A 20,027-nucleotide genomic window follows, 5' to 3' on the forward strand; every position below is an offset into this window, starting at 1 on the left:
ATGATTTACTATTGCAAGAAACAAAAGTCTTTCTTGATCTGTAGGGTCTTGATGGCCCAACTGGGGAGAAAGGAGAACAAGGTGACCAAGGGATACCAGGACCTTCAGGATTACCGGGTCTAATTGGACTTCCAGGATTGACAGTAAGAGTGCAAAAGAAAGAATGAATTTTCAAGTTAGGTTAAGCAGAGGACAGAGCAAGCACCAAAACTCTGAGGGTAACATGTTCAAAAGGGTTTACATAATTTAGGAGCCTTAGATCCATTTTCAAAAGTGACTTAGGGATATAGGATCCTAAATCTCAATGAGAGTTGATAGGACTTTACCCCTAAATTGCTTTGCACTTTTGAAAAATTTACCCTGCATACTGATGAAATAATAGTCGATCCTAGCTATACTCTTCATACCCCAACTCTAGGATTTAAGGGAATAATCCCTAAACTGAAAATCCATCCTGGGACACCACTTTCAGGGACCTGAACCTTCACACACTGTATAATATTGGCACAGGTGTTCAGGGAAGCAGAAAGGGATGCAGATGAACCATGTTTGTAAATAAATGCTAAGTTCTCTTTCCTCCTTGAAGGGATAGCTATTTCTAAACTTGTGGCTGTTTCATAGCTGGCTGTTGGTGGAGCTAGACTCTCACTGATGCTTCTATTTACATGAAAAGAACAAGGAGTAATTGTGCCACCGTAGAGACTAACAAATTTATTTGAGTATAAGCTTTCGTGGGCTAAAGCCCACTTCATCAGATGCATGCAGTGGGAAATACAGTAGGAAGATTGTATATATATACACATATACATACACAGACACACACACACACATACATACAGAGAACATGAAAAAATTGGTGTAATTGATTAAGGTGGGCTATTATCAGCAGGAGAAAAAAAACTTTTGTAGTGATAATCAGGATGGCCCATTTCAAACAGTTGACAAGAAGGTGTTAGTAAACTAAAAACTATTTCCCCATGTTAATTTTCCCCCTACTGTTACTCACACCTTCTTGTCAACTATTTGAAATGGGCCATCCTGATTATCACTACAAAAGTTTTTTTTCTGCTGCTGCTAATAGCCCACCTTAATCAATTAGTCTCATTAGAGTTGTATGGCAACACCCATTTTTTCATGTTCTCTGTGTATATATAGCTTCCCACTGTATTTTCCACTGCATGCATCTGATGAAGTGGGCTTTAGCCCACAAAAGCTTATGCTCAAATACATTTGTTAGTCTCTAAGGTGCCACAATTACGCCTCGTTCTTTTTGCTGATACAGACTAACACGGCTACCACTCTGAAACCTGTTTACATAGTTATATTGTTGTGTTTACAGGGAGAGAAAGGAGAACCTGGTGAGGATGGGGAAAAAGGAGATCCAGGAGACTCAGTAAGTGTCTCTCTTCACTTTTTTCTGTACTATCAGAAGATGTACAGTTGAATCTTGTCACCAGTGCTTCTTGAAACTCTGCAGGTCTCACACCAGCCACCTTATCACTGACACGACAGCATTCTCATAGCCTTCATGAGCTTCTTGGAGTGGCAAATGCCATTTTCCATGTGATTTAATAACCAGCCTTCCACTGCTCCCAAATACCTTGTTTTCTGGAGACTGTGCCTTATACTTTCGCAGAAGCATTTATTATGACAATTACCTTTTTACCTTGGTTTTAGGTATCGGGGCCACCCGGGCCCCAAGGCCCACCAGGTGTTGCAGTAAGTTCTGATTGATTACTTTGGGGGATGAGACTTAAGGAAATATTTGAATGAAGCTAGTGTAATGGCTGTATAGATTTTTGATGGCGCTTTTCTCGTGTATAAGAAGTGGTGTGGGAGACAGAGGTATCTGAGGGCAAAGCTCACAGGTTGGCAGTAAAGGTTGGAAATAACGGCAGCGTAAAGAGAGGAACTGACACAGCAGAAGGTTACTAATTTAGCAAGATAGCCATACCCTATGTTGTGATGGGCCTTAAAGTTAAAGGAAAGCGCTTGTGTTTGATGCAAAGGTGAACCGGGAACCACTAGAGAAATGTAATCAGAGTGATGAACCAGGAAAATCTTAGCAGCTGGCATGCACCACTGCCGGATTGTTTTATGATAGACTCTCTTCATTACCAAACCAGAGTACATGAAGTATATCCTAGTGTAAAAAATGATACCTTCCAAAACACTATGTATGCATGTAGTTGACAATGTCACATTAAGTATACATGAGCTCAGTATGCCAGAAGAGAAAGGTTGTATGCAGTGTTGTTGTAACTATGTTGGTCCCAGGATATTAGAGAGAAAAGGTGGGTGAGGTAATATCTTTTATTGGATCAGCTCTGTGTAAGCTCAAAAGCTTGTCTCTCTAACCAACAGAAGTTGGTCCAATAAAAGATATTACCTCATCCACCTTGTCAGAAAAGCAAGTTATCACACTGCACATGAAACCAGGATACTGGGATTTAAAATCATAGTAACAAAATATTACCATTTCTTATCTCAACTGTAGGGTCTTCAAGGCCTTCCAGGACCGAAGGTAAGGCTATAAGCTGTTAAATATTGATATTTTACTTGAGCTGGCTGGAGAATGACAATTCCATTTCACGACAAATTTTGAGGTTTAAAAATTTGTTTTTGTTCTGCACTGGAATGAAGATAAAACATTCAGACATTTTTGCAAAATAGAATTGTGTCAGAAACATCCATTTAAGGATTGAAAAGGTCAAGTTTTCAATTCAGGTCTCACTCTGTGATCTGAGAGGCAATCTTGGACTGCAGAAACCTTCCTGATGAAAACTTCACCAAACTAAATATGTCTCTGCAATACATTTTGGCTTTGACAAGACAGCATATTTCAACTAAAAAACATTTTATCAAAAATGTTCTGCCCAGCTCTACATTTTAGCTTTGATCCAGTTAGGTGGTTTAAATGATCTCTCAATGAAGGTTATAAGATGCTGATCTAAACATGTAAGTACTCACTTCTCCTGAGTAGTCTAGGTGTTTGGCTACCTGAGCTTACCGTCCTAATATATTCATGGTGCCAATTGGAATGGCGCTTTTACAGGACGCAGCACTTTTGGGACAGATGTCCTCACATTGCATACCAATTGGCTTTCAGAATTGGTACATTCTATAAAAACCAGAGATGTTCATTCCTATTTTCCCCAAGTGTTGGGTACACATACAAATATAGAAATGTCAGTTGCTCAATAAACCACTAACCACTGCTACCACTCATCTGAAAAACCTTTGAAAGACCCAGGCCTGGTAGTTTGTGTGGATATATACCAAAAAGACCCAGACCAAAGAAATTCCTGAAGTTTTGGTTAGAGGTGAGGGAGGAAGGACCACATATGACCCTCCTCAAATTGCTCTGATACCTATTGGCCTGGTCCCAAAAGAAACAAGTCCAGAAAAAATTAGGTATGGAGTCTTATATTCCATCCCCTTAAGCTCCCTGATTCCTTATAGCACCTTCAGTCCTATGACAAGTTTGTAGTGACCGGGAAGAGAATTGGCTACCCTTTGGAAGCACATGTTAGAGGTAGAAAGACTCTTCCAAGTACATACACTAAGCCAAATAGATCTGTTTCTGGGAGAATGGGCAATGATATCAATTTTTACCAAAAAAGAAATGCTTTCTCATGATTAAGGGAAAGGTGGCAAGTATGTGTTATATATACAAGAACTGGAATTTGCATTTCTATGAGAGTTTTGCAATTTTGAAATTTCTTCCAGTCCAGAAAGGAATGTAAACAAAAAAATTGCAAAATTTCCTGTGAACCAAAATTCACATTAAAAATTGTTTCTGGTTGATCAAAACATTTTTTTACAACATTGAAACATTTCATTCTGATTACAACTTCTTTCATTTGATATTTTATAGTATGAAATTAAAAAAAATCCATCATTTAGAAGCAGAAAGCCAAAATGTTCCATTCCAAAAAGTTCAACATAGAATATCACTTTAGTTCAATTTTAATTTCAAGATGAATCTTCATCAAAGGCAACACATTTTCATGAAACATGTCTGCCAGAAAATTTCTGGCTAGTTCTATTATATACACTTACCTTCCACCTGCTTGTCATAGATCTACTTTCTCACTAATTTCTGAACACCAGAAGGAGGGTAATATATGAGCTCTGTTCCCTTAAATTCTGTAATGAGACGTTGGCCGTGATTCTTGTCTTTCCTGCACTGGTGTAAATCAGGAGTAACCCTACTGAAGTCAATTGAGCTACAGTGTTGTTCTCCAGTATGAGAGGAAAACCAGGTCCACACTGTCCAAGGTTTCTTTGGCCTCTACTACACTATCTTTGGTGCAGCTATGCCTTTGGAATGGAGAAATGTTTGTTTTAGAAGTGGTGCCATGATGGGTTTATTTTCTGATCCATTCTTCCTTCAGGGGGAAGCAGGGATTGATGGAATGAAAGGAGAGAAGGGTGTCCAGGGTGAGAAAGGAGACCGAGGTCCACTGGGATTGCCCGTAAGTCTCCAGGAAGCAAGGAGAACTTGGGAAGCCATACATAGTCCAGTCTTAGAAAGATCCCAAAATAAGAGAGACAGATAAAGATTTGATTATCTAAAATTAGAGTTAGGGACAAAAAGCTGGCCTATGAGCAGCAGTGCCTATTGGGTTTTAGTGATGGACAAGCCTCAACTGTTTTGGGCAGTTGGTTGGGATCAGCATCTGAAACTGGAGAAGCTTATCCCTTGGATCTGTAAAATTGGACTAGGAATCTCATTAGAACAGGTTCCCTCAAGTTCCTTCTGCTTTCCTGGTTGAAAATACTGTATGAACAGCTTTTCTTCTGGTCTTTTGGCACTTCTGGTTTTGGTCCTGGCCTTGAAATGCTGAGATGTGCAAAAATGAAAAGAAAACAGTTTGCTGAGCTGTTTTTAAACTGAAAAAAAGATTTTGTTCAAGCTTTGGGGTCTTTTTAATTTATCCAGTCCAGTTAATTTATCCCTGTCATTTTTGCAATAAAACTTGATGCCTTCCCAGAAGCAGTAAATATCCAATTAAGTTTCATTCTTTTCTTGTATATGTAGTAAGGATATTCTATTTCAACATATTCATGTTTAAACCAGTGTTACTGTGCTGCCCAGTTACATGTTATCAAGAAAGCGCTAATGCATTTCAGTAGAGTTAAGAATCAGAGTGTGGTCGCTTTATATCAAAACCAAAGGATTTTGTAAAGAAAAGGCACAGAGTTTTACCTATTCAGAAAAAAGCACTGAAGTGAAAGCACCAAAGTACACCTTTGCTGAACCTCACACTGCCTGGAAACATTCACTGCAAAGAGCTTGTTGTGCGCACCTGTGTGATTTGTTGTTATTGGCCTTTGTGTTATCACCCAGCTCCCTTGTCCAGATAGTTTTGGCTGAAAATTGCATGTCTTTGTTTATAACAATGGTGCCAAGATGTTTAAAGCAGTGATGTGCTAAGTGACTTCAAAAATGAGGATATGACATATGAAACTTGGTTGGGAAGCATGTTGCACAGATGGGCTGGCTCACACATTGCCTTGTCGGCTCCCCCATCTACATTTCCTTATAATGCAATGCAAGTGGCAATAAATCAAGAAACAAACTTGCTCTCAGGGGAGTTATAAGAAAGCTGGAAAGCAGAAACCCTCCCAATATCACATTCACCCTCAAAAATATAACTGGCTAGTAAATGAACCACATAAAACGTAATTATTGAGCTATGCAGCCATTGACAATTAGCAAAATGTTTATTGAGATGTAGATGGATTTTATTTGCCATATTCAGAGGAAATAAGCTATATAGTCAGGACATATAATTACTCTCTTGTTAAGATATAAATGGCCTGATCCTGCAAGTTTTCAGAATGTAGACCCCTAAATGTGGTTGAAATAATTAATCATCTAATTAGCATTTATCGTGACAGAGATAGACTGTAGATAATGTGTTAGAAATCAATTGTTAAAGCAGCACAATCCCACCAAGCTCCAATAAGGGCAAAAAATTGGACCAGAATTTGGCCCACCAACTTTAAACATTTAGACCCAGACCCACAAAGGGATCCCCAGAGAGAGAGAGAGTGAGAATGCCTTGTGGTTAGGGTAGCCACCCTGGAGATGAAACACTGAGGGCCCAGTCCCCTTGTTCCAATGACCCTTTAATTATTTATTCACAGAGGAACAGGTTCAACAGGAGAGACTGCAGGAGTCCCGCATCAGAATATCCCTTAGTTCAGTGATTAGCACACTCTCCTGAGAGGTTGGAGACATAGGTGCCGACTCCGTGGGTGCTCTCGGGCTGGAGCACCCACGGAGAAAAATTAGTGGGTGCTGAGCACCCACCAGCAGCTCCCTGTGGCCCTGCCCCACCCCCCTGCTCCAGCTCACCTCCGCCCCCACCCCTGCCTCCTCCGCGAGCGCACAGCTGCATCCTGCTTCTCCCCCCTCCCTCCCAGAACTTGCGCCGCAAAACAGCTGTTTCGTGGGGTGGGGGGGAGGAGGGGGAATGTGGTGCGCAGGGGGAAGAGGCAGGGCTGGGGCGGGGATTTGGGGAAGGGATCCAATAGGGGCAGGGAGGGGGTGGACTTGGGGCGGGAACTTTGGGGAAGGGGTTGGAATGGGGGCGGGACAGTGCGAGCACCCACCAGCGCCGGAGAAAGTTGGCGCCTAGGATTTGACCAGGGGTCTCCAACCATTTCTCCCACTCAGGCAGAAAGGGCAATTGAACCTGGATCTCTCACAACCCAGGTCAGTGCTCTGACCACTGGCTAAATATTGTAAGGTCACCACCACTAATAATAATAATTCTGAATGGGACCCAATCTGGTAGGCAGCCTCTGAGCATACCCACCAGATAGGGCCCCATGAGTGAGATTGGCTCCTCTGCTTATCTTCCTCTGCTTTGTGGATCGCACGGGGGCTTAGGTGGGACACAGGTGTTCAGCCAGCTAGACTGAGACAGCAGTGCATATACCCAGAGACAAAAACATAGGCGCCAAGTGAGTTTAGGTGGCAGCTAAGCAGAAGTTTTGCAGACCACAGTGGAGCCTAAAAATGGGTCTAAGGCACCTAAGTGCCTTTATGGAACTGGGCCTTAGATATTTAAAAAACAGCTACTCTAGACAGTATTACAAATTAAAGCATTCACACTGCAATCAGGTGAATGAGATCAAAATTGAGAAATATTGTGTCAACACTATCATGTACATGTCCTACACTTTTGATTACAAGATATATGTGTGTGCAAGAATTCTCCTTGATCATTAACCCGCTGTTCCTGTCTGATAATTTAATGACCACCTAATATTAAACATATGTTAGAATAATACCAACGACTACACAGTGATCCTATAAACCCAACTGTCTACCAATGTAGGCATTTAGACCATCCTCATCACCATTGTATCTGGACACCTAAGTAATAAACCCAGGTGTATACTTCAGTGTAAGAGTCAGGCAGAGAAAGCTATCATTTAAATTAAGGATCAGCAGTGACGCTTCCAAAGTTGAAGGTAAAGCAAGATTCCCAGTATAAATCTGATTTTCAGCCACTCCCAACAGTTGGCTTTACTCCCTTATCTGATTGGTAGACCATGCAGCTATCTCTATGTGAGGCATGAGCAGTTTTGAAAATGGAACGCAAATCCCCACTTAACTGATACACACTTCTAGCTGGGAACTCCCTGAACAGTGGATGGCTCTCCAGAACCTATCAATATCTGGGTGGGTTCCAGGCACCTTGATTCCACTCTAGTACCAGTGCTGTATTTCATTTCACCGATAATTCAATGCTGCAATGGCCAGCCTGACACTGTCATTACAAGGGTCTGCAGCTCCATTGTCACAATGCCCTTCTCCTTGCCTAGAACAGCACAAAGCAGCTTCTCCCTAGGGTGATCACTGAGTGGTATTTTGGTACAGAGTAAGAGGGAATGTTGCATTTTCAAAGGTATCTTAAAGGCACTAGCCAGTATTACGTGCATTCAGTGTGTCTATGTTTTCACTGGTTTCCGTGTAAGTACCATCACCTGTCCTTGAGTTCTTATTTTTTGTTTTTGTTTATTGCGAGCATATGTTTGTCTCGAGTCACTGCTTCACTCACCTCTTCCCTCCCCCTTTCCTTTTTCTCCCCTCACCTCCCACTCCTTCCTGCCTTTTTTGTAAACCCTTTCCCATCTGTTCAGGGTGCTTCAGGTTTAGACGGCAGGCCTGGACCACCGGTGAGTTCCATTTCTCCATTACCCTACATTCCTCTTCCCTGGTACTGTGATGTGTCTCGTCCATCGCACTATGCCCTCATTTACATTATGAGTAGCTTTCTTCTCCCTGAAGATGGAGAGAATGTCAAAATGCTAAATTTAGATATTGTTACTGAGAGGTGAAAGATCGCCCTCTTGTCACTCTCAGTAATGTAATTCCATTTGGGACTAGGGGTTTTAGCCTTAATCACATCCTTTTAAACATTTTTTTACTTTATTATTTATTATTATTATCAGGATTATATTAAATGATGCCTCTGCATGAACCCATTATGCCATGTACTTCTGTCCTCATATTGTGAACTGTCTCTGTCTTGTCTTTCCCCGTGGTAGCCTTGCTTACAGCATTGTGCAACAGCATCTCCTCAGACTTGTCTTAGACATAGTAACACCTCACTGTGTACTGTTTTCACACATACCATTTAGGACTGCATTGCAATGGGTTGCATGCGCAGCTCTTATTATAACCTTAAATGCACCTCTCCAGTAGGAGGAGAGGCATGTGAGAAACCTTCTGAAAAACAGCACGAGCCACCCCTTTGTGAGCACCAACACACCACACAATTTTCTGAGCTTCAGCAACTTCATAAATGCTTTTCTCAAGTCTCAAAAACCATTGGTGGATGTTTTAACTTGAATTTTATTCATCTGGGAGGCAGTGATGTCTAGTGGCTGAGCGGGAGGCTGAGAACCAAGACTGCTAGGTTCTATCCCTCACTCTGTCATTAACTCACTGTGAGTCCTGGGGCAAGTCAGATAACCTCTCTGTGCCTAAGTTTTCCTAAGTTGTAAAATTAGAACAAAAATAATGATGCTAACCCAATTTTATAAAGCACTTTTGATCCTTGGATGAAAATTACTAAGGGCAAAGTATTATTATTTCTTCATAGGATGCTATATAGCCTCCAAATACAGTCAGATTTGACTTTTTCAGAGGTACTTTGATTTCCCCTTTTTCAGTGGAACAGGAATTACCGTAATTTCATTGCCCCATAACTCCCCCAAAACAGAAATTGAATGACAACTTCTAATTTGCATATTTGTTTCAAGAAATTGTATATTTACTTTTACAAATCTTCTAGATATTCCCTATGGATCTTTAGGGACTTTAGGCCTTAAACTATCTTAAAATGGAGAAAATGTATAGCTAGTTAAAATTCCCATGGTGCACTTACGGTCCCTGCATGAGTCCAGGGAATGATTTTTTTCCCTCCTTTACACTGAAGTGGTGTGTGTGTGTCATGATGAATTACTTCTCCAGGCAATTCCTGCAAATTCTTACAGGTACAAATAGTCCTTCTTACTCACATGAGTCATCCTACAGAAGTCAGTGGGACTTCTTTTGTGAGTAAGGATTGCAGGATCCAACCTCTCATGATTAAACTTCCACTTCCTTTTCCTTCAATTAAAAGGATAAGCTACTGTAAAAGGTCCAGAAGGTCTCCCTTTTACATTCCTGACAGAGGTAGTTTTCCTTTCTAGCAGTTCATGAAAGAATTAAAATATTGGAACTTGGATGGATAGCTAGTTTTTCACTAGTCCAACATAATATGATCTGATTTGGCATAGAGTTAAAAAGGTAAATGCATAAATATGTTCTGTTTAGGAAAGTGCTTTGAAATCTCCTAATCCTTTACTTAGATTTTAAAATGGCAGCCTGGAGAATGTTAGATACTGTGGCAGAGAACACTCATATGACCTAAGGTTGCCGACCCTCCAGGACTTTCCTGGAGTCTCCAGGAATTAATTTTTAATTAAAGATTAATTCTTATGTCATGCGGCGAAACCTCCAGGAATATGTCCAACCAAATTGGCAACCCTAGTTATGACATGTGGTATAGGAGTCCACAAGAGGCTGAATCCAGATTCAAATGAGTGTAAATCATAAGGATTTCCACAGAAAATCTGACTTAGTTGTGTTGACTTCAAGAATGATACCACTTCTCATGGCCAAAAGGGCTATTGCTTCCTACTGTATTATTAATGCAAAAAGATAAGAATTGATTGGGTTGACTAATTAACTTACCAATGTCCAAGCAAGCTTCAATGTGGCTGAAAATGTTGGTATGAAAAAGGGAGATTGATTCTGGGCCAAAGACTGAGCACAGAGACTGGATTTTCCCTTTACCATGACCTAGAACTTGTTGGAGTGATCTAAATGGTGAAAGGGTGGACAGAGGATTTAGGATTGAATGGGTACTCTCTCGTGTTTGCCTTTGTGTATGCGTGCATCTGCATTAGTCCATGCGGCATGGTGACCTTTCAAACTGCATGATGATCTGCCTACCAAAAAATAATGCAAATTCTATTTCATTTTTGCTCAACTGAACTCATTTGGAAAAAAAGCTTAAAATGTCTACATCGCCTTTCTGCTGCTACAGGTTTCAGCTTTGCTGGGGATGCAAACTCATGGGTAAAACTACAGTCACCTAGCAAATAAAGGGGTGTCTGTCAAATAAAAACAAGGCTTTGTAAAAATATACTGATCTTGTATGGCAATTTCTATTGTCCTATAATTGCATGTGAGAGTTGTTAAGAGAACCTGTCCTCATCAACCCTGAAAGCTGTAGTAATTCAAATGACTCCTTACATAATTGAATCTCCTTCTCAGCTCTGCTTTTTCCTCAAGGACCATGATGTTTCTCAGTTGTGAAGAAGCCTGATCATGAAGAAAATGGTTTATGTGTTTTTCTCTCTAAAATTGCAGGGTACTCCAGGACCAATTGGAGCTCCAGGACCAGCAGGACCAAAAGGGGAAAGGGTAAGTTAGCTTTAAAAAGACACACACACACCCCTCCCCAACTTCTTCAAAGTTTTATGGACGGTGCCAGCTGCTACTGTTTCTGAAGTACAGTAATTGCAGCTCCTTCCAGAAGTTGGGACTTGGCTCTTTGTGACTTTTAAGCATTTTATATTTTGGCTTTTTTCTGTACGGCAACTAGAGGTCCTGAAATGGGTGCCCTCTGCATTATTTTCAGAAGTGTTAATTTATCCATCTGTGCCCAGCCTGTTAATGGATATGTCTATACTTCAAGCTGGAAGTATGGATTACAACATGGGGAGACATACCCATGCTAGCTCTGATCGAGCTAGCCACTAGAAGTAGAGTGTAGCCATGGTGGCACAAGTGGCAGGAGGGGCTAGCTACTCCAAGCATTTACCCACCAAGATGCTATATACATACTTGGGCAGCTGGGACCTCCTTCTGCTCGTACCACTGCAGCTACACTCTTGTGAGTTGAACCTCCAGATCAAAGTGTATTTGTACCCCATACTGTATACAAAAATAGAAAAAAATTTCTCTTTCGTTTCTATTTTAGGGCAGTAAAGGTGACCCTGGAAATGCAGGACCAATGGGGCTAGCTGGGCTTCCTGTAAGTATTGAAGTCTCTAAATTGTCTGCTATCCATGAAGCTTTCACCTTCCAACAGCAGCATACTCTGCTGCAGTGGGAGAAAATGTTCTCTCACTGACATATTAATGCCAAAGTGTAGCTGAGGAATTTGTACAAATAATGGTACATGGAAACCCTGGTTTTATTTTTCAAAGTAAGAGTCCCAGTCCCAGCGCCCTCAGTGATATTATTTAAATAATTCAAATACTTTAAAACAAATAATAGAAAAATAATTAGTCTAGCCAGCAGAACAATATAAAGAATAAAATATGTAACAGTGTAGATCCTGAATTTACTGGGTAAAGTAAGCCATGCTTAGACTATTCATGTGTTATACTAAGGTGCTATTACTGAACATATCCATTCCAAGTGTTTACTTTTCTGAACTGAACACCAGCCTTCCAAAGGCTGACAAGACAGAATTGGGGCCCTGTTTTGGAACCCTAGTCACGCAAGAAGCCCTTCAATGGGACTATTCACATGATCAGGGTTTATTCATGTGCTTAGCGGGTGTAGGATTGGAGCTGTAGCTTTAGATGATCACACACTATCTTTATTTGAAAATGGAAATGAAGAGGTTAGTTTATTTGCTGAGTTTTTGTCTGAAGAATTATTTTGACTGAGTAAACAAAGGGACCAGTTTGGCTGACATTTTTTTTCTTCTTACTGATCTATTTTAGGGTTTACAAGGCCCATCTGGTGACAAAGGAAACCGGGTAAGTCAGGAACCAAACTTCCTGCATTTGGTTACTAATGTCTTTATGTGGTGGTGGAATGGTTAATTTCTGAATTACCTGGAAAAAAACCAGATGAATTCCTACATGTTAAACCCTTATAAAGCAACTTACAGTTGTGTAATTTACAGTGTGATGGCTGTAGTTTATACAATGCACCATAACCAAAGACATCATCATTCAAACACTAAAGCATACCCGCTGTATTTTCAGAAGCGCTCAGTGGTGGCCTCTCTCTGTTCTCATTGAATGAGGCCAATGCAGAGTGCTTTTGAAAATCCTACCTTAATATGCTTAGTGAGATGTGCAGGGATGTAAACCAGACAATTCCCACTAGTGGTAATAACGGCGGTATAGCTAAATCTTGTCACATGGTATTTAAATTCCCCTTGATGCGAAAAAGAACGTCAGCCACTTTATTGCAGCAAAATGTTTTCCAAAATTTCCAGAATTACATCATTTTTTCAACCAAACATGGAAATCTGGAGAAGAAATTAAATATGACTATATTAAAGAACCCAATCATGCAGTCTTAGACTCCATACTCAGGCTTTGACTTGAATTGGTATAAGACTGCAGAGCCAGGTCCTAAGAAAAGCAATAGATTATGTTAATTGCTGACAATCTTTTTTACATCATGTGCCTGTGTTATAAAGAAATAAACTATACCAAAGTGTACATATTTCTAAGATTTTTTTATATTAGGATTATTAGTGATCTGAATCCTTTGATAAAAACAATAAAGAGATACACAGTTGAGAATAGTTTATTCACTGGATAGATATAGATTCTCTTTACAAGGCTCTGATGCCATATGCAAGCATTTCAGAAATAGACTAAAGCTGTGATGAAATATGTGCCAAAGCAGTAATTGTATGAGAGAAATATATTTGCTGATAACATCGGGCGAGTGCTGTCTCTCCTTCCTTATCATCTGGAGTGCTCCTCTGATTCTAGGTTGGACAGACTAACAATTTTGAAAAAGGCACTGCCAGTCAGCATCTTAAACAAGGAGAGACTATTCCAAATTTCTTGAAATTCATGGCAGCTCCAAGGTGCTGCTACCTTTTAATCATTCCACTTCTGGTTTTGCTCTTTAACCTCCTTTTTATTTTATTAAGGTTTTTTTTTCTGAATAAGACATAAGCTTAACAGGATCTTTATTTAGACTTTTTCAGTTGGCTTTAAATCTGGATAATGTATTTAGAGGATGGGTCTTTTGTTGGCTCAGTAGGAATCAGTTTGGGTTAACGTGGCTTCATTGTTCTCCCTCACATAAAAATAACTGACGAGTGGGAAGAACAGCAACTTTCATAGATGATGAGAGGGGAATGTCACAGTCCCCTTGAAATAAATATTTGGCTGAAATGCAACAAATGTTTTGAAACAAAAATGTTTGCGTAAACTGAGTTTGTGAATGGGCAAATACTGTAGCTTTTTAGGTCTGATCCACCAAATACATATTTTATCACTAACAATTTAATTAAGGGCTCCTCCTCAGCCCACAGTCCTTTTAACAAATTATTAAGTGGGCCACTTATTAGAGTAACTGAGGAATTAGAGTCAATTTTACTTTAAAAATTTTAAACTTCCCATAGCAAACGGCTTTGTCCGATGCCCCAGTCTAATTGACATTCTTACAGATATCTCACAAGCTCCATTATGCAGAAATCTGGAGACTTCTGTGTGCTCAAATTCATTGTCAGGCCACCAAATGGTCTCTCTCATTAGCCAAACTGTTTAGTCACCAGAAGTTTGCTCTCCTTTCCCATAGCCAAGGCTTGAGCATAGGCTATGGCACTTTCATACCCATTTATGGGAGACATGCCACAGTAATGAAAGGACATGGACTTCTTCAGGCACAAATGTTTTTTATTTTGATCCTCTGAGATGGACTCCCTCTGACAGGAGACCTGGAACAGAGAGCTTTAACAACTGAATTCAAACACCTGCCTTGAGTTTGACACATTTTCTTGCTGGAAAAGAAGCTGTTATTTAAAAATCTTTTTAATAGTAGGTACTAGTAACAGCCATGGGCTATTAATAAGATGTATGGCCATACATTGTGATTAACACATTGAAAATAGGTTCTGAAGTGCCCCCCCATTCCCTGCAGTAATTCGACAAAAATCCCCTTCACAGGCCTTTCAGTTGCAAAAGACAGAACCCTGCCTTTTTATGCTGTGGATCTTTTCTGTGGAGCAGAGCCCTTTGTTCTTATGTCACTGTAGGATGTATAATAATAGCCTTCAAGATCCGGTGCAGTCATGAAAATAGTGTGCGATGTAACAACTGAAATGTTCCTGGAACATGACAGCCTTGTGGATAACCCAACTGAAAAAGTATAAATGCTGAAAGTGTGCATTAAAGCTAAATTCTTCACTTTTTTTATAATATCTATTTTTTTCCTTCTCCTGTCTGTGTGTTCGTACGTATTCCTTGCTTCTACAGGTCTACCTTTGTCCCCTTTATCCCTTCCTCCTCTTCTGCCTTTTTTCCTGGGTCCTTCCTCCTCCCTCCACTACAACCCATTCCACGTTTTCTCCTGGATTATCCTCTCTCTGTTCCAGTGTTTGATCCTGGGTGATTTCTCCTAGTTACCTCTATCCCATCCATTTCTTTTGTCAGCTTGTAATTTATTTTGTCTAAAACCTTTTACTTTTCTTTTTTCTTTTTTTTTTTAAATCTATACCTGTGCTGCCTGATTTTATTGCACTTTCTAATCCTTACCATCTAGACACTAAAGAAAATTCCCTCTTCAGCCATCCCACTTACATTGTATCCTCAGCAGCTTTGAAAAGTTCTGCTCTTTTTAAAATATAATTAATATGAAGATATTTTGTAAATATATTTTCTTGTAAATATCAAGGCCTATCCTGATGTTGACCTGCGCTTAGAATTTTTATTTAATTCAGTGTGAACTGAGGGTGAAATTTACCCTGTGCAGAGAGCCAGCGGGAGACCTGCTCACTATTTAAGATCCACTTATGCCCTGTTTTTACACAGGCCTTATGCTGGCCCTCTGCACAGGGATGCATTTCATTCTGTGGGTGTGATTCTTTTCTCACGGACCCCAATGTAAATCAGGAGTAACTCCACTGAAGTCAGTGGAGTGACACTGACTTAAACCAATTTTATACCAGAGAAAACTCAGACCCTCTCTGCACAAAACAACGGCAATATCAGGCTAATTCATTTGCTAAAATTAAAGCTGTGACCGATACAGACCTACCTTTGTTAATCAAGAAAGAGAGATTTTTTAAAAGTACAGCATTTAAATAAAGCAGTGGAAAATGCTTACGTAAAACATATGGTATTTTAAAAATCATTTAGGAGAATGCATTTAAAATTACTTGTTATATTATTATAAACCAGAAATACTTTTGGGGGAAGGACAAGGAGAAGTATAAAGGAAAACAAGTGTAAAACTAATTAATTGGTAATTAGGTCCAAGGATGTGACAAAACAGGAGAGCCAGACTTGGAATCAAGCAGCCAGTATCTTGTTCCTTGGATCAGTGGAGCTAAGAAGTGACACACTTGGGCTCCTGAGCCAGGCTTAGGACCACTCAGTGTTCAAACATCTCCTAGCCTGGGGGGGGCAACCTGAGCCTGAGAAGGAGCCAGAATTTACCAATGTACATTGCCAAAGAGCCACAATAATACATCAGCAGCCCCCCATCAGCTCCCTCTCCCCACCCCCGCCGCTCCCAGTGACCGGCAGCCCCTCCGATCAGTGCCTCCTCCTCCCTCGCCGTACCTCTCTATCAGCTGTTTCCTGGCATGCAGGAGGCTCTGGGGGCAAAGGAGGAGGAACGAGGGCACGGCAGGCTCAGCGGAGCGGGTGGGAAGGGGTGGAGCTGGGGCAGGGCCTGTGGCAGGGCCAGGGGTTTGAGCAATGAGCTCCCCCTGGCACATTGGAAATTTGGCACCTATAGCTCCAGCCCCAGAGTCGGTGCCTATACAAGGAGCCGCATATTAACTTCTGAAGAGCCTCATGTGGCTCTGGAGTCACAGGTTGGCCACCCCTGTCCTAGCCAGTCTGCGGAGTGGTATTAGGTGTCACTCTCCTGGCTGGAGGAGTCCCCAGTGCCATCCCATCTACAAAGTTCAGGGGGTGACAGTTCATTTAATGCAACAGTGGGGTCAGAATCCTTATCAGGACAATTGCTGAAGTGCAATACATGCAAATAAAAAATATCAATAAATCCACAAAAGGCTTTCCTATAAGAGCAACTTAACTGAAGGAATTTCCTTTTTTACAATATTTTTCTAGACGTTTATTTATCTATTTTTTTAACTATCTCTGACATTTATTTGAAATGGATGATCCTAAAGCTTTTGTGTATTTTTTTCTTGGACTAAACTATTATTTACAGGGGGAGAGGGGCAAGAAAGGCTCTAGAGGGCCTAAAGGGGATAAGGGAGACCAAGGAGCGCCTGGATTAGATGCACCCTGTCCATTGGTATGTTCTGTTTTATAAAATGTTTTATTTTAAGATTTGTCAATGAGGAAGAAAGAAGGAAAACTTAAAGTAAATGATGGACATAAAGAGCACCCTGCTATCACAAAAGTCACACTGCTTAAATAAGGTCCTGCGCTGATCCAACTGAAGTCTATGGCAAAGCTGTTTTCTTCAGTGTGAAGCAGGAACAGACCCTTAAAGAGCAATTGGGCTATAGAGTGACTTTGGCTTTGGCCCTTTCTTTTCAGGAGCTCAAAAAGGAATGGGTGAAATGGCAGGAGGCTGAGAGCAAAGGGGTTTTACTATGAAAGGAGAACCTTGGAACTCCCATGCCCTCACTTGCGGGTTGCTGTTCTTTGGCAATGTTTAATATCATCACCCTTAAGCAGCGATGAAATCTAAAATGCCTTCTTTTTTGCCTCTGAGCAGTGTCCATCTGATGTGTTTGTAAGGGAGTCACTCCTTGATAATGACACAGGGCACCCAGGTTAGGATACCCAGTGGGAAAACAAATTGGTGCGAAATCTGATGGGAGGTACAAAAAATGATCAAGATGGCCATGCCATTCAACATGACGTTATCTCACTTCATTGGAAGCCTCTTTACATTTAAAAAGTAGCAAGAATTATCCAAATTATTTTCTAAAATACTAATGGAAAAACATAATGATATATGGCAGCAAGGATTATTTTATATATATCGATCATACCCTAGCTATTAAGGAAGCTCTGTGTGTCTAAAATGTTATCATTGATCTTTATAGTTCACCCCCCAGGTATATTATTTGCTCAAGCTGAAGAGTCACTTGTGTACCACAGTAATAAGTGCAGTGTATATGCCCAGACGGATCCTGCACAGAAGTTATTCTCTTTTGTTTCAAAGTGGGGACAGCAACTGAAGAGGATTTCTAAAAACAGAGATCCTCTTCCCACTCTCCCCCAACCAATAGAATCCTCCCAGATTTAACAAAATCAGAAAAGCATCTTCAGACTCACACAGAATATAGAACCGGCATGGCAACCTTTCCTACCGGTTATGTACTAGAGATTCAAACACTGATTATTTATGTACTGGGTATGTAGCTTGAGTGCCCTTTGATTATACCAGTGCGAGACTGGGCCTCTCCTCCCATGGCATGGAGGGGATGGCATTGACTGGAATAATTACAGTGGTTGATTTCATGAACAGGGACTCCGAGGTTTTAAAGGCGAGAAGGGTGAGCCGGGGTTACCTGGGCTGGACGGGCTGGATGCCCCTTGCCCATTGGTATGGTGTTACCTTCCCTTTCCTGCATGCTTCTGTTTGCTTTTCGTTCTTGATTGTTATTTTATGATACTTCCAAATAGTAGCATGAATTGTAAAACTACAGCAGTGGTGCCATCCTTACCAATCTCCATCCTACCTCCCCTCACATGGCTTGCTTCACAACATGACCCATAACACCCTTTGCAATGAGTCACAGCTGCTACAGCCATCCCTTTGTAGTGTGGGAAGAAATGAAGCAGTAGTCTGGATGTTCTACCACATTACAGAGTATTAACAGAGTATTGTTCATAACTGCTTCATTTCTTCCTGTAAGATTTCCTTCAGAACCCCTGTTGGACCAACGCTTCGAAAGCTGACCCTCCAATACCTCAACTCTCTATTTGATCATTTGAAATGCTTAAATCCTCCATTAACTCTGCTGGCCAAGTGTAAATACTTGAAAGTAAAGTCTGACTCTCCTCCACACCGCCTATGCACCTCCCACATTTCAAAACAACCTATCAGAATGCAGACATAACTCTCGAACAATCCCTGAGAAACATACCAGTACAGTATTTCAAGTCATCAAGTTTCCAGTAACTAATTTCTAATTATAAGAGTGTCCCGAAAAGACTGAAGCACTCCACTCTTATGTCATGACTTAACAAAAGACCTCACCTAAGTCATCTTTCAGTCGCTCATGAGCAACATAAATGTCTGGGGGGAAATTATGGATTTTGCAGTGCATTCAGAATGTAAACAAATTTGGGCTCTAATGGAAGAATCTTTCAGAACTGAAGGGCCTTCATGGAGAATCCCGTGCCAGCAGCTCCTTCTCTCTTGTGATAAGGGAGTGCCAGCTCAAACTCCTCTTCTGGCCTCAGCTCTGGCAGCAGGCCCAACATTTCTCCTTTCTGTTGTTCTTTAGTGTCTCAGAGAAGGTTACTCTTGACTTGAAGGCTGCCTAGTACATTTCCTGACATCCATCTTACTTGGCTGTTAAAGGGATATTATCATTTTAATGCCCCTTCCTAAATACTGTATCTAACCCAAATATGACAAAGCTGTTCTTGCCAGCACACTAAAAAGCATCAGTTTATTCATTTACTCAAAAAAAAAACAAAAAAAAAAACACACCTCAGCTCTAATGCAGTATCTGTTCCTTAGGGTATGTCTGGGAGCATGGGTAGGGCTTATGATAGTGTAATGTCAACCGACCCAGTTGTCAGCAGGCGGGATTGAACCAGGGACCTCTGGAGTTTAGTGCAGGAGCCTCTACCACATGAGCTAAAAGCCAACTGCCTGTTAAGCAGACTCATTGATCTCTCTCTCTAAGTGGTCTCAGTGCCACTAGATGGGACAGAACACCACACCCAGGAGGTGTGTGGGTTACAATAGCACCAACTGAGCTCGTGTGCTGAAAACAGCAGTGTGGACACACAGGTGGCAGCTCAGGCTAGCCACCTAAGTCCAAGCCACCCAAGCAACTGCCTGTGCCACAATGTCCACACTGCTATTTTTATCCTGCTAGTTCAAGCAGAGCTACTGAGAGTCTGTAAGGTCTAAGGATTTACTAAAGGACAGTCAGTGGATTAAAACTCATGATCCTCCTAGTTTCCATTTCTAATTTGACAAGTCTGGGAACAGCTGTGACAGCATGGGTTGTGCAAGCCCACCTGGGAGCCAGGGTATGGATCTGAGCAACTAGCCTGTGTTGCCTTGGCTTTACTGCTGTTATTCAAGCTAGCTAGACCAAAGCTAGCACAGCTACATATGCTTCAGTCACACCTTTAGTTGCAGGCTAGAAATACCCCAAGAATGTTAGCGCCAAGTCCTACTCGGTGTTACACATGCACAACCACATTTGCAAAAGATATGACCATAATCAGCTCATTTGACCTTCTTGGACCATAGACAAACCAATGGAAAATTATGTTTAAAAAAAGGGGGG

The 20,027-nt window shown here is 41.0% G+C and overlaps 1 protein-coding gene across 5 annotated transcripts in view; it reads left to right on the forward strand.

The window, feature by feature from the left end:
* The window catches only part of COL13A1 (collagen type XIII alpha 1 chain), a 165,061-nt gene that overhangs the window by 137,495 nt on the left and 7,539 nt on the right, over nt 1-20,027 (forward strand). For 3 of the 5 annotated variants that reach the window (XM_034775203.1, XM_034775199.1, XM_034775204.1), the window contains 9 exons: nt 45-143; nt 1,340-1,393; nt 1,678-1,719; nt 2,498-2,524; nt 4,398-4,478; nt 10,946-10,999; nt 11,559-11,612; nt 12,313-12,348; nt 16,745-16,831. In XM_034775203.1, coding sequence (XP_034631094.1) covers nt 45-143; nt 1,340-1,393; nt 1,678-1,719; nt 2,498-2,524; nt 4,398-4,478; nt 10,946-10,999; nt 11,559-11,612; nt 12,313-12,348; nt 16,745-16,831 — 534 coding nt within the window. Of the gene's footprint in view, nt 1-44; nt 144-1,339; nt 1,394-1,677; nt 1,720-2,497; nt 2,525-4,397; nt 4,479-8,163; nt 8,200-10,945; nt 11,000-11,558; nt 11,613-12,312; nt 12,349-16,744; nt 16,832-20,027 lie in introns of all 5 variants that reach the window. The other 2 variants (XM_034775200.1, XM_034775202.1) reach the window with 2 other exon arrangements.

The sequence above is a fragment of the Trachemys scripta genome, chromosome 7, assembly GCF_013100865.1.
Source record: "Trachemys scripta elegans isolate TJP31775 chromosome 7, CAS_Tse_1.0, whole genome shotgun sequence".
NCBI classification, from domain to species: domain Eukaryota; kingdom Metazoa; phylum Chordata; order Testudines; family Emydidae; genus Trachemys; species Trachemys scripta.